The 14,132-nt window shown below is 38.3% G+C and overlaps 1 protein-coding gene across 5 annotated transcripts in view; it reads left to right on the forward strand.

The window, feature by feature from the left end:
- LOC128679879 (protein CASC3-like) overlaps window positions 1-14,132 on the forward strand; it is a 35,901-nt gene that overhangs the window by 14,544 nt on the left and 7,225 nt on the right. For 2 of the 5 annotated variants that reach the window (XM_053762363.2, XM_053762364.2), the window contains exons 13-18: window positions 976-1,032; window positions 2,242-2,329; window positions 8,688-8,749; window positions 10,310-10,411; window positions 10,992-11,104; window positions 12,681-12,769. In XM_053762363.2, coding sequence (XP_053618338.1) covers window positions 976-1,032; window positions 2,242-2,329; window positions 8,688-8,749; window positions 10,310-10,411; window positions 10,992-11,104; window positions 12,681-12,769 — 511 coding nt within the window. The remainder of the gene's footprint in view (window positions 1-975; window positions 1,033-2,241; window positions 2,330-8,687; window positions 8,750-10,309; window positions 10,412-10,991; window positions 11,105-12,680; window positions 12,770-14,132) is intronic. The other 3 variants (XM_053762365.2, XM_053762366.2, XM_053762367.2) reach the window with 3 other exon arrangements.

The raw sequence follows: 14,132 nt of genomic DNA on the forward strand, positions 1-14,132 counted from the left end.
CTAAAAAGGATTTACACAAAATTTAAACTGTGCTTTGTTCTAATTTGCTATTTACACCTGAACATCGAGTCGATTCACGGTGAGACGCAGCTAACCAATCACAGTGCGCCGTTGTGACGCATCGACAACCGCACGGCAATTTGAAACAAATTGAAATTTTGTTGATGCCGCTGTGATTCTACAATGCTGCATGCCTGATGTCAACCCTCATTGGGAATAATATTACGATAACGGGCAAAAAAGGGGTTAGTCCAGCTAGTTGTACTATAACTTTAGATGGAACTACTTGAAAGTACAATGTAACCATTGATGCATATAAAATGAACGTTTTAATCCGAGAACATATAAAAAGTTAGAGTCGACGATTCCCTCTCTTCATAGTCGTATTCCTCATGGCTGAGGGTCGTGGTCATTACGTGGAATGAAACACACGTAACAACTTTCTTGGCATTATTAATGGGGTGGTTTGTCATTGCCTTCTCCATTTCGCACACCAGTTAATAATCAACCAGTGTTCAGGTTTCCTCACGATGTTTTCCTTCACCGGAAGCAAGTGGTGGTCGATAAAAACTACTATACATGAGCCAGACTGGTATACAAATTCATGTGGCACGAGTAGGATTCGAACCAGGGACCTTTCGATCCACAGACGGGCGTCTTAACCATTACACCACCACCGCTTCTACCCGCCTATTATAAATAAATAATTAATAATGCAAATTAATAATCTAAATTGCTGCTGCACTGGAGGGTTCGATTCCCGTTCACGTCAGGATATAAATTGATATTATTGGGAATAACACACAGGGAACTTTTTTCCCGAAACTGCCACGGGAGCGTAACCCCGGGTCGCAGCTGATTTATCTATGTATTATGTATGACGTATGGTCGGGAACTTTTTTCCCTACACTCCCACGGGTGCGAAGCCCCGGGGCGCAGCTAGTTTACCTATATAAGACGTAATGTCCCGGGCAGACGCGGTGCGCGGTGCCGCCGGCGCACGGCCCGTCGCCGCCGCTGCAGCACACGCAGGTACACATTATCATATCCTTACGTATTAAGAGGTACTCTTTGGAAATAAATACTTATAACGCATTCACTTACCAATCATTTATTTAACCAAGCTCCTACATAGTGGTGAACCCGACGTAATTGGTGTAATATAGTCCACTGCCGCGTTTGTCTGTCTGTCTGTTCGCGATGAACTTGAAAAACTGATTGGATTTTCATGCGGTTTTCGCCAATAGGCAGTGTGATTATTTAGGAAGGTTTAAGTTTATAATTTGTTATGTTTTTACACGTGCGAAGCTGGGACGGGTCATTAGTTGAAAATAATAATGAGATGGTGAAAAAAAATAATCTGGAATCGAACCCTGAGCCCCTGTAATTGACTGTGCTCTTACTGAGCTTTCGACCGAATTGTTTCATCTGATTTCGTGTTATGACGATGTATAGTATGTAGGTATCTACATTCTTTTTTGTTTTTTATACTTTTTTGTTTTGTGTACTCCACATTCTTTTTTGTTTTGTTTATACTGGTGAGATACATCCAGCCAGGGTCGCCATGTAAAACTGAAAGTTTCATTCAGACGATGGTTCGTATTATACTGTTTTATTCAATATATCACTTATATATGTTTCAGTAAAAACTTTTATCCGGTCATAACCACTTAATCTACCTCAGTCAAAAGTACTTTTGACCGATTTCGTCCGGATAGGAGTTTTGATTGCAACATATATACAGGGTTACTGGTATCAAACGCAAAACCTCCTAAACACTACTTGGGTACATCAAAACAAGCAACTTATTCTTCGATTTTTCGTTATTCGTCGTTTTTTTTTTGTTCATATAAAAATACAATCTAATTTGCGATTGTACACATCTTAACTCTATGTAATAGCCGAGCAACACGAGACAGTACAGCAGCGTTATGTAGCGGAATTGAACATAGAGTTAACGTTTTATAGAAACGACATTAAAACTAAAAAAAGGACATTGAACTTATATACATATTTTATTGCTATACTATTGTTTTAAATTAATGTATTATTTATTATTAATATTTGCGCGGCTGCGTGCTGGTTGGTTACAGTTGACTTAAGATCTTAAGTTAATTCTATTGTATTAGACAAAAGTCGTAGAACAAAAGATGTTAGTCTCTATATGTACCTTACGCGCCTTTGGAAGGTTATGCGTTAGGTACAAGTAACCCTGTATATTTATATTCGTTACATCTCCAGCAGGTGAGATTGGGGATACTGGAGCAACAGCAGTTGGTGTCCCACCCTCATCATCAACTCCACAACATACCACAACCACATGCCATGGGTAAGCTTAAGCTACTTTAGGTAAGCTACTGACTTCAAATTATATTTTTTTTTTTTTTTTTAATAATAATAATAATAATAAGCCCGCAGGGCAGCTTGTGGCGAGCTGTTGGGGAGTAGCGACCCCACGGACCTGAGTGCTCCCAGGGGAGGCCCCTGTTCCTCACCTCCGCCTTCCTTCCCCATGGTCGGAGTGGAAACCGAGAGGTAACAGGACCCCTACCTGTGGCTTGCCTTCATCGGCCGGCCAGAGTGGAGTCGCGAGAGCTATATGCTCGAAGGGTGGAAGTGTAAAATGTCATAACGCCGGGGGTGTCTGACTGGATCACCACGATTTCGCGCCCCGCAGACTCACCTCTCTACACCCTTAGCCGCCCACGTCAATGTTGCCCCTTTGTCGCCAATCACGGCGACTGATTTGAGGGGCCCATCTAGTGAGCGGCGAGTCACCACCTGCCACTGAATAGTCAGTTATCATGATTATGGCAGGTGACCGCACTCTTTGCAATAGCCCATTCTCAGTCCATCCAAATTTCATTCTATAGACCAGTACTTCTATCCATTATTCTGCAATAGTTCACACTCCCGCCGAGACCTGCTCATGGGCATATCATTTCATTGGTATATCCGGGAGTGGGTCTTGGCGGGAGACCTACACAACATCAAAATTCTCCAAAGGGCCTCTACGTGTTGGATCCATATCCCCACGCAAGCCTCTCAAAGGACCGGACTATGTGCCGTGAATCCCAAAAGGAGATACAAATAATAATAATAATAATAAAAAACGTTTATTTACTCTTCACAAAAAAAATGTCCTTACAAACTAATTAACACTTATTGGGATATACTTATATGATACTGACATTGTATTCTCGTGAAGAGCCTAGTTCCTGAAATTGGTCCCTAAGGACCTGTGCTACAGGTAACTAGGCCCCCGCCCTCGGCATACTTGATGTCGTGTATTGTTTCAATACGTGTTGTTTATTATAAACTAACAAGCTAAATAATCCTATTTTATTCCTAGGAGTATTTACATAGTATTTAAATGTATATAGGCTGTCAAGTTGTAGTTGAGTGTGTGAGAGGTGTTTATGGGTGTGTGAGTGTATTGTGGGTATTGTGTATGGTAGAAGGTATTATTTCGGTCGGAGATAGCATTTGAGTGGTGAGTAGATTTAGACGGTAAAATATAGGTATGGGGAGGTAGGTTAGTTGCAAAGTGAATTAAATTTTAGTTTAGATTTAGCTGATTGGATGAAGAAAAGTTTCTGTCTCATTGTAGTCCAGTTTTTTGAGGTAAGCTACTATAGCTTTTTTACAACTATATTTGTGAAGGGGGTATATGTTTATTAATTTATTTAGTTTATTATAGATGAATGGCCCTAGGTAGCAGAAAAAAGAGTTTGCAGTAGCGGTGTTGAGGGGGGGGATTTGGCAAACTGATGGTGTAGTCCGCCTACCTCTATACTTGTTCGGGTCATATGTGAGCTGGGAGTGTTGTCTGAGTGAAGTGTACAGTATGAAAGACTGTCTGACAGTAAGTACGTCCCAGTGTTTATATAACTCGACCGTCGGGTACCTAAAAGGGAGTCCCGCCGCTACTTTGAGAATGGCTCTTTGAGCTCTTTCAACTACTAGTAGGTTTGTTTGGGCGACCCCGCCCCAAGAGATGATGCAATAGTTTACAAGCGACTGGCACAGTGCGTTATAAACCATTTTCAAAACTTTTTTGTCCGAGATGTGTCGAAGTGATCTGAAGATGTAGATAAGTTTGCGTAGTCGGGTAGAGAGGGAATCTAAATGAGGTCTAAATGAGAGTGTTTGGTCTATAACGACTCCTAGATATTTAAGCTTATCCACTCTTTCGAGCTGTGGGCAGGTACAATTTTTGGTACTTTGGTTACACAAGTGTGCAGTTAGTGAAAGGGTGGTAATCGGAATTAGGTTAGATTTAAGCGCAAAGGTTATATATTTAGTTTTGTTAGTATTTAGCGTCAGTATGTTGGTGGTAAGCCACTTGCTAGTTAGTTGTAGACCCTTTTGAGCCGCTCGAAAAGTATCCTCCCATCTATCGCTACTAAAGAAGAGAGCGGTATCGTCAGCAAAGGTAATGGCTCTTCCATTTTCCATTTGAAGTCGGCACAGGCTATCAATGTATACCAAGAATAGGGTGGGAGAGACACAGCTGCCCTGTGGCACGCCACATGTGATGTCTGCTTCCTCACTCGTCCACTCTCCTATTTTGGTACGCTGTGTTCTGTGGGTTAGGAAATCTCTGAAAAGTGCAAGAACCACTCCTCTGACTCCTATATTTTCAAGTTTAATTAATAGTCGAGGGATGGAGACTGTATCAAATGCCTTTTTCAGGTCGAGGAATATGACTAGACATTTCTTCCTTTTATCTAACGAGGAAATAATAGAGTGTATCAGCTCTTGCACTGCATCGCTGGTAGACCTGCCTGCTCGAAAACCGTACTGACGTGAGGATAGGAGTTCGTTTTGCTCTAGAAATTTGACCAGACGGTTGTTCATGATACGCTCTAGGATCTTAGACAAAGTTGGTAGAATAGAGATTGGTCTATAGTTATCAATATTATTTTTGTCACCATTCTTATGGATCGGTTTGATAAGCGCTTTTTTAAAAGCCGTTGGAAAGATGCCCTTTTCTATTGCCAGGTTACAAATGTGGGTTATAGGTTTGACCAGTACAATAGCATACCTCTTTACTATCTGACTTGATATGTGATCTAGTCCAACCGCACATTTAGTTTTAAGACCAGTTATGATCTGTAGAACTTCTTCTTCCAAGACTGGGGCCATCATTAAACTGTGAGGTGGCGTAGGCGCCAGAGGGATGTCTGTGTTAGATGAGCAAGGCTCAGGGTCACTGGGAGGTATCTGGTCGGCTAGGTTCTTACCCACATTTGCTAGTACAGTATTTATGTTATTGACACTGCTAACTGGGCATTTTTCATTTACTAGGTTTGGTGAGTGATCCTGAGTGCTTTTAATGCCATTTATATCTTTTATTACTTTCCAGAGATGTTTAGTATTGTTTTTGGAGTCATTAATTTGTGATTTTTCGTAATTTCTTTTAACATTTTTTAATATTTGTGTACAGTAATTTCTATATCGTTTGTATGTTAGAGTAATAACGTCGTTTCCTGGATTCTTCTTGAATTTTTTATGTAGGTTGTCCCTATTTTTGATGCAGCGTAGTAATCCTTTTGTTATCCAAGGTTTGTAAATAGTGTTTCTTTTGGACTTTTTTATAGGTTTGGAGCATTTATCAATGACATCCTTGATTGTCTTTAAAAATACGTCGGTGGCTGTATTCGGGTCTGGGCTGTCCAGAACTGGGCTAAAGTCAAGTTGCTGGATTGATGGGTCTAGGACACTGTAATCAATTTTAAATATAGTTTTGTTTTGGAGGGGGAGAATTTGTTTTAGATTTAAGCTAAAGCAAACTGTATAGTGATCGGTTAATGTTGACTCCACAACGAGACAAGTTGCGTCCAATTTCGTTTTGGTAATCATATGGTCGTAGCATGTGCGCCCATGAGTGGGGACAGTATGGCAAGATAGCATTCCGTGTCTAGCTAGCATGTTTAGGTACTCGTTTTGGCGATTGTTAGAGCTATTTGGGACTAGATCTATATTAATATCTCCACAAAGAATAATATTTTGGAAATTTGATAATTTAGAGAGGGTATTATCCAGCGTGTTTAGAAAATTTGTGATATCTCTCTCGGCTGGTGGTCTATATATGCCTAAAATGCAAGTTGATTGGCTTAATTTAAGTGTTAGACAGTTTGCATCTATAATCTGGGGTTCTTCTATTTTTACATTGAGGGATTTTCTGTAGTAGATTATCACACCTTCGTTCTGTGTATTGTTTCGAGAAGTAGAGGCATATGCGTAATTTTCAAGTTCGTGTATATATTTGTTAGATGGGAGCCAACATTCTGATAAGATGATTATGTCCCACGGGATTTGGGAGTCTTGTAAAAGCGCTGTAAAGCCGTCCATATTGCAGCTACTGCTGCGAATATTTTGAGAAATTATATTCAACGTTCTATTGTTGTGTGTAATATTGTTTTTGATTTCGTCAATGTTGCATTCGACCACTTTTGCTAATTGTAAAGAGTCCAGATCCAAGCCAATTGATTCAATATTTTCCATTATTGTAATAGTTATGATGTTTTATTACAGTTGTCACGAAACTCATGTGACAACAATAGAAGTGAATGGATGAGTGAAAATAGTCTTGGATCCGGGTTACCTTTGTACCAACCGATTTAGTTATGTGTTGTGTATGTAAAGTGTGATTTTTTTGTGTTAAAATAGTGTATTTTATGTAGCAGTGTGTGTTATGCGATAGACAGCCGAGTAATACCATACTCCTATATAAATTAAAGAAAAAGTAATGCTTAGCGTACATATAATGAAGGTAATCATGCAATTTATAATAAAAGTTAACATGCAGCTCTATAATCGAACAGTTATACTGAGGCGGCCCTATTGACTGCGCCGAACATATCAAGAATTGTATTAAAAGGAATACAGGGGCATTAAGGACTAGTCACAGCATAGCTTGTAGATCAGATTCCTGCTTGATAGGAGTTGGTTTTCCTTCCTCTTCTTTTTTAACGTAAACAGTCCCGAACGCTGTCCAGGACGCTGCTAGTTTTTTATTCTTCACACCTTCTCTAGCTAGATAGTATAGGTATCTGTTTCTGGCTGTTAGGGACTCCGAGATGTATATTGTGCGACGTGGTCCGGGGAGGTTAAGCTGCTCCGTGTTGAGTGTAGGCTCATTTTGCTGCCTTTGTGCCCTATTGTATTTTTTGCAATTCGATATCAGGGACTCTTTTTGCAGTGTTGATGTGAGTGTCACCACGACGGTCTCCGATTTTGTCCTGTATATATTGTTAATCTCCGACTCTGATATCGGTCTTTCCATGCAAACCTTGTTCGAGATAGCTTTGATTTGCTTGATTAACAATTCTTTAGTTTCGTCCTTGAGCTTGGGTACATTACGAATTTCGAAAGTGGCGTTTTGGCTGTGTCTTTCTAACGCATCGATTCTGCTTTCCAGAGTAAATATCTTATTTTTATACATACTATTCTCGTGTTCAAGAGTATTGATTTTAGATAGCAGTTCTTCTTGTTTTAATGACATATTCGCCACTGTTTTTTGAATGTCTTGGTTTTGGTTCATGATTGTACTCATGTTGTTGCTTAGTGCTTCAAATTTGGCAACAAATAAAGTTGTAATCTCGGAGGAAGACATTATTTTGTCGTCTGTATAATCCTCAAATGAACGCTTGTGGCGTTTGGTTATATTAAAGTAAAGGTCATCTGTTTGTGAAGGTATTGGTGCATTAAGGGCAGAGTCCGAGTTGTAGTGGACGGTGCTTGGTTTGTTCGGGATTGGTAGAGTTTCCAATGCGAGCGGCGGCGGAGAGCGCTGGACGGACATTGCAATGCAATGTTCTAGGCCTAAATGAGCTGACGGCGAAGCGAATGTAAGAAGGCGTGGCCTGCGTAAGCGCAAGTGTGGGGTGTGGCCTGCGCGAGTTAGCAACTAGCGGGCTGGTACGTTATTGGTCAGTGGGCGTGGCGTAGCAGTGTGGCAGTGTGCGCGTGCGTGTGCGTTGTATACTTATCTTCTTCTCGCGCGTATGTCTCGTTCTCGCTTCGTTAGGTGCCTCTTCGTCTTGCTGTGCTCCTAGTACTCGATCTTTTTAAGCTCACTGTTTCCGTAGATAATTTTTAATATATAAGAAAAATCGAATTAAATTTGAGACAACCAAAAACACGTCCGCACTGTACGAGATCCGAGGGGGAAGGGGATCTATTCGTTGTGCAATACAAGATATTACAAACAAAATATATACCTAACTTTTATTTTATTTTTAGTATTTTTATTTCAGTAAATAAGGTACAATCACAGAAATCAGAACATGACATTTTACACAAATAAACTTGCATCAATTATTTCCATCCTGATATCCTATATAGGATTATACACAGCATTTTCTGTGTATAATCCTATATAGTATAGATAAGTACATGCAAACAAAAGAAGAATATAAATGGAAAAAAATATATATAAATAAATACCTAACTACCTAATGATAACAAATTATTTAAATAAACAAATGCGTAGAAGTATTCAGTTCGTTGTGCAACTGCTTTTTTAAATTTTAAGAAGCTATAACCAGTTTCCTCGTTCGTTCGTTCGTTTGTTTGTAATAACTTGCACGAAAATAAGAAATCAAAATTAATACAAGAAACACAGTAAGACTTATAAGTGACTTATACGTGTAAGTATTATAATGAAACATAATTTTCAGGTCAGTTACAACCAGCTCAAGGTTATGCTCCTCCAGCAATGTTGCCGGCGCAGTATATGCAGGTAATAGGCTAGTTGACAAATTTTTTAATTGGTAAATATTGGAAGGCCCTTATATTCAGGGACCGGACACGCCGTTCGTTTGCTTAATCCTTTGAAAAGCTTTCCCATATTCTTGTCTTACCTGTTCAATGGCTAATCCAATCCAATGACTATCCCATATGGTGAGGCTAACCCTTTCAAAGGATTTCCCATATGATATGGCTAACTCTTTCGAAGGGGTAACCCGTTCGTTATAGCGCTTATCCTGTTCGACTTTCCCCTTAAATGCCTGCGGGGGGAGAGGGGTGTAGTTTTCATCACAGCTCCGTGTGTGAAGAGCCTAAAAGACACGAAACGATACATTGAATCGTGTAAATAATAACGCACCGCTTTACCGCACGCGCTTAGTAGGTATTTGTTGTGCATTGCAATTTATTCAAATTAAGACCGTATGGCCTGAGCTTAAAGCATAAATTAGCCTGCTATCTGAACGGGTAACCCCTTCGTATGACTTACCTCAAAGAAAGGGTTTTGTAGGCGTTGATATAGCGCTTATCAAAGCAAGTTGAACGGGTTACAGCAACGAACGGCTTTCGAAAGTAAATCCATTCCAAAAACCCCTTCAAAACCTGTGAAAGGGATAGCGGTCCGGTCCCTGCATATATTTATTAGAAACACCAGTGAAAATATTACTGTGATAATGAAAACGCTTTCAAAAATATGACAATATACTAAACGACACGAACAAGTGACGTCACAACGTGCTAAAATTGTCGCGAAGAAAGATATGTTTGTTCGTCAGCTACATTAAATATTACGTTTATGGTGATGACTTCTTTAATAAAAGTTGTTACAAAATTTTTGTTTGTTACGATGGTCGAGTTTGTTTTTATAATTTCATACTTTTTGAAAATTGACTTGCCAACAAAGTTTAAATTATCTTTTATCCAGCTGCATTGTTATAGTCTATGAATTATCATAATGATCCTAAATATATCAATTTTACCTAGATTATACATATTTTTTACAATTATCGGACCTTGTCAACTACCCTATTATTATATGTTTTTGTAGATTTTCCGCTTAAGAAATAAATTTTAAAGTTACAGCACCCATTAGAGTATATTATGGGTCATTTTCTAGGGCGGGAACCACACGTCGTTTAAATCTTATATCCCGTCGATGTAGTGATTAGGTATAATTTGTATCTAATATTTTCTGTGTCACAGTTTTAGTTGTGACAGCAAAATCGGTCAGATTTTGGTTAAATTTTATATGTATATTCAGTAGGTCCCGAGAAAAGGAATAGAACAGGAATATAATATAATAAATGGGGAATGAAATATCATTCCATCTATGCAACTATAATATATTCGAAAGTCTGTAACGCTTTTGCAGCTAAATGGTTGAACTGATTTTGATAAAATTTTTCATTATTGGCATAGGTAGGTATTTTTATTTAATTTCTACCCACCCTCCATAGAACAGAAATAGGAGTTGCAAGTTTGCATGTCAGAAACAATACATTTTTAATATCAGCTAGTTGTGATTAAAACTTCAACTCGTGTTTGTCCCCCGCAGCCGCCTTCGCAGACTGGCAACACAGGCGTGCTGTGCAACCCCATGTTCCCGCAGCCCGCCGCCCCTTATCCTCACCCGCAGGTCTACCCGCACCATAATTACGTGAGTATTCGCCAAGGGAGCCGCGTACCCCACACGTCTACCTTCCGCCTCGCGTATCGTCACTTTTTTGCTACAAGAAAGAGCAATTAGGCAGACACCATACTGCTTTGTTTCCTCTTTGTTTACTACATACAATTTATTCAAGATTCATTTTGCTACATAGTATTAAATATATATTCTAAAACTTCCAACATCTATTTGGGAGATTACTAAATTTGATGTTAAAAAAATATTTCCCTTATTTTTTTAACATCAAATTTAGTAATTTAGACCATTACGTGGAAATGTGTATGGATTTTTATTAAAATCATAATTAATTATATTTATATAATGTTTTACTTAAAAGAGGAAGAAATAAAAGTAAATTGCGTAGCTCTGAAAGAGAAACAGCAGCTATTATTTCTCATATTTTAATCTAAATCTAAATCAAAAGGATAATATCACCTATCACTGTTCATTCACTGACATGAAGTTCTGTCATGTCATCAACAAAAACAAACCTTAAGCAAAAAGGATTTATTCTTACATCTATTATCGTGTATGATAATGAATAAATAAATAAAAAATATAATTTAAACAGGCGACACAAGCGGGCGGAGTTACATACTACAGTTGTGCGGAACAGGAACAGTTGCCTCGCGCTCAGAGACGCCCAACTGCGGCCATACCCATAGTGAGGCCGCACAATGATAGGTGAGCTTTATTGTTATAGGCATGAGGTTCATAATGCTTTATCTGTTGGAGTTCTATAGAGTTACGTACTACAGCACGATAGAGTTACATACTACAGCACGATGGTAGGTGAGCTTTATTGTTATAGGCATATGGTTCGTAATGCTTTGTCTGTTGGAGTTCTATAGACTTATATGCTACAGCACAATGATAGGTGAGCTTTATTGTTACGGTCATAAGGTATAAAATGATTTGTCATTTACTTTACTTTAACTTTTATTTAAAACTTGAATATGTGCACAGAACTAAAACGGTGGTCTCTATAAGCAAAGATATGTGAGCTTTATTGTTATAGGCATAAGGTTTTAAATGCTTTGTTTATTGGACTCGCGTACACTTAAGCCATGCGCCTTACTGCTGATTCCAATTGTGAGATCACACAATGATAGGTGAGCTTTATAAATATTATTTATAAGGCCTAAAATGCTTTGTCAATTCGAGTTCTATTGAGTTCTATCGAGTTTTCCACGGTTTGCGCCAAGAACGTCAGAATGCAAATATGACAGATTTACAAATCCTCAGGTATTAGTAATTTGTCACAAATGGTCAGAATAGTAAAAAGACAGATTAACAAAATGATAGATTTGCGATATGACAGATGAGTAAAATGACAGATTTTAATGTAAAGGCTAGAGTTACTTACGCATTATAGGACTTAAGTAATATTTGTATTATGTATTTTTTAAAAGGACGCCATCATTCCCCGTTTTAACTGTCGATTTCAGTTTTTAAAAATGTATGTTGATTTATCCTGACAAAGAATTTTGTTAATAATAAATATATTAGGACAAATCACACAGATTGAGCTAGTCCCAAAGTAAGTTCGAGACTTGTGTTATGTGACACTAACTCAACGATACTATATTTTATAACAAATACATATATAGATAAACATTCAAGACCCGGGCCAATCAGGAAAAGATCATTTTCTATCATGACCCGACCGGGGATCGAACCCGGGACCTCTCGGTTTTAGAGGCAAGCACTTTACCATTGCGCCACCGAGGTCGTCATTATTATATATATATAATATTAATACCAACTTTTTAAATTAATGTTGGTTTCTACAGGCAAACAAAGAATTTTTTATTATCATTTTTATTCTTATTTACAATCCTTATTATCATTTTAATTCGAGATTGACCTGTCAACCTGTGAATCTGTCATTATGGGAATCTGTATTTACGCCAATCTGTCATTATGCAACACCTGGCATTATGGGTTACTGACATTTTGCATTTCTGACGTTCTTCGCCCAAACCGTTTTTCCTTACGGTAAATAAATGTATTCTTAAAAAATACGCAATGTTTGTTTATTCGCAACGGCATCTGTGAATACAGACAGTGTGGAGCCTGCAACTTTATTGTCATAGCTATAAGGTATAATTTGAGTTATGATCCTAAGGCCCCAGGCGAGGAAGGGTTCTTGGGCAAATACATTTTTACTAATATTATACAATATGTATTGTTATTTCATGTTCTATCGAGGTACTTTAACTTTATTATTTTTTTAATAATAGTTTTATTTTCGTTTCAGGCCAGCGAATTCCTCTGAAAAGGACAATATTGATAGGATTGTCGAGAATATGTTCGTTAGAAAGCCCTGGCCGACCACACACGGCGCCGGTGAGTAGTATTTTTAACCCCCGACGCAAAAAGAGGGGTGTTATAAGTTTAACGTGTCTGTTTGTGTATAGACAGATACGGATACCCAAACGGATGAACCGATATTCGTTTAGTTTTTTTTTTTTGGTGTCATAGATAATTTTATCCCGAGTGCTCTTAGCCATGTCTCATGAAAATCAGTTCAGCCGTTCAGAAGTTGTAGCGAAATGAATATTGAAAGTCGGGTTTTTTTTTAATACAACTTGTATTTTAAGTTCAATATTTCAAAATAGAGGCCTTTGAAAGACAGAAATATGTTATTAAAATAATATTCGTAAATAGATACGCTAAACATTATATTGTGATGTCTCTGACATGCGGGTGGCGTGAGATTCATCGATTCTATTATGATTACACATGACAGTAAGTTAACTATATCTCGTGAAGACTTCGGTGTCGCAGTGGTAAAAGTGCTTGCCTCTGAACCCGGGACGGGTTCGATCCCCGGTCGGGTCATGATGGAAAATGATCTTTTTCTGATTGGCCTCGGTCTTGGACATTTATCTATGTATGTATTTGTTATAAAATATAAAATCGTTGAGTTAGTATCCCATAACACAAGTCTCGAGCTTACTTTGGGGCTAGCTCAATCTGTGTGATTTGTCCTAAAATATTTATTTTATTTTATTTTATTGTTTTTAATTAAAAATCAAACATTATATTGTCCGCAACAAGTTTCGTTGTCTTCATCAACAGCCAGAGTGTGAAGTCATTGTCTTATACGGAGCGCTCTAATTATTGCGACATTGTAAATATAACTTTTTTTACGTATCCGAGGTGTCACAGCCGATTATGAATGGAACATGCGATGAGAGAGAGATCATTTATTCCCTTACTCACCTTCACAACATATTTGACCTAATCCTTTTCCTTCCTTCCACAAGAGCTACTATGGGCACGGCTGTCGCTGCAAGCGTGGATCAAATCTCGCATGAACACATAGACCTCTAGCGCTTTATCGATGAGAAGATTATCATTTCAGTTCTAGGAGAAGTTCCTTTTAAGTTTTACGTTTATGATTTTTTGTTAGTAATTTTGATTTGTGTATTTGTTACGGTCAAATTGGCTCTGGACCTGTGTTGGTGAAGTCACATCTACGGTTTAAAAAACAAGCAATTGACACAGCAATAGAAGCGTATCCACATGAGATATAACTATTCTATCAATTGGTCGTGTTGCGGTAGGCTGCCATTGTAAATAACACGATGTGGGATAAAATATTAGCATTCTGTCCCGTTACTTAAACGCGTTTCTCTTGTATGTGAGTGAAATAAAATATATGACAAGTATGCAGATTTCTCTGTCTACGTGTGGCGTAGACAAC

The sequence above is a fragment of the Plodia interpunctella genome, chromosome 22, assembly GCF_027563975.2.
Source record: "Plodia interpunctella isolate USDA-ARS_2022_Savannah chromosome 22, ilPloInte3.2, whole genome shotgun sequence".
Classification (NCBI taxonomy): Eukaryota; Metazoa; Arthropoda; class Insecta; order Lepidoptera; family Pyralidae; genus Plodia; species Plodia interpunctella.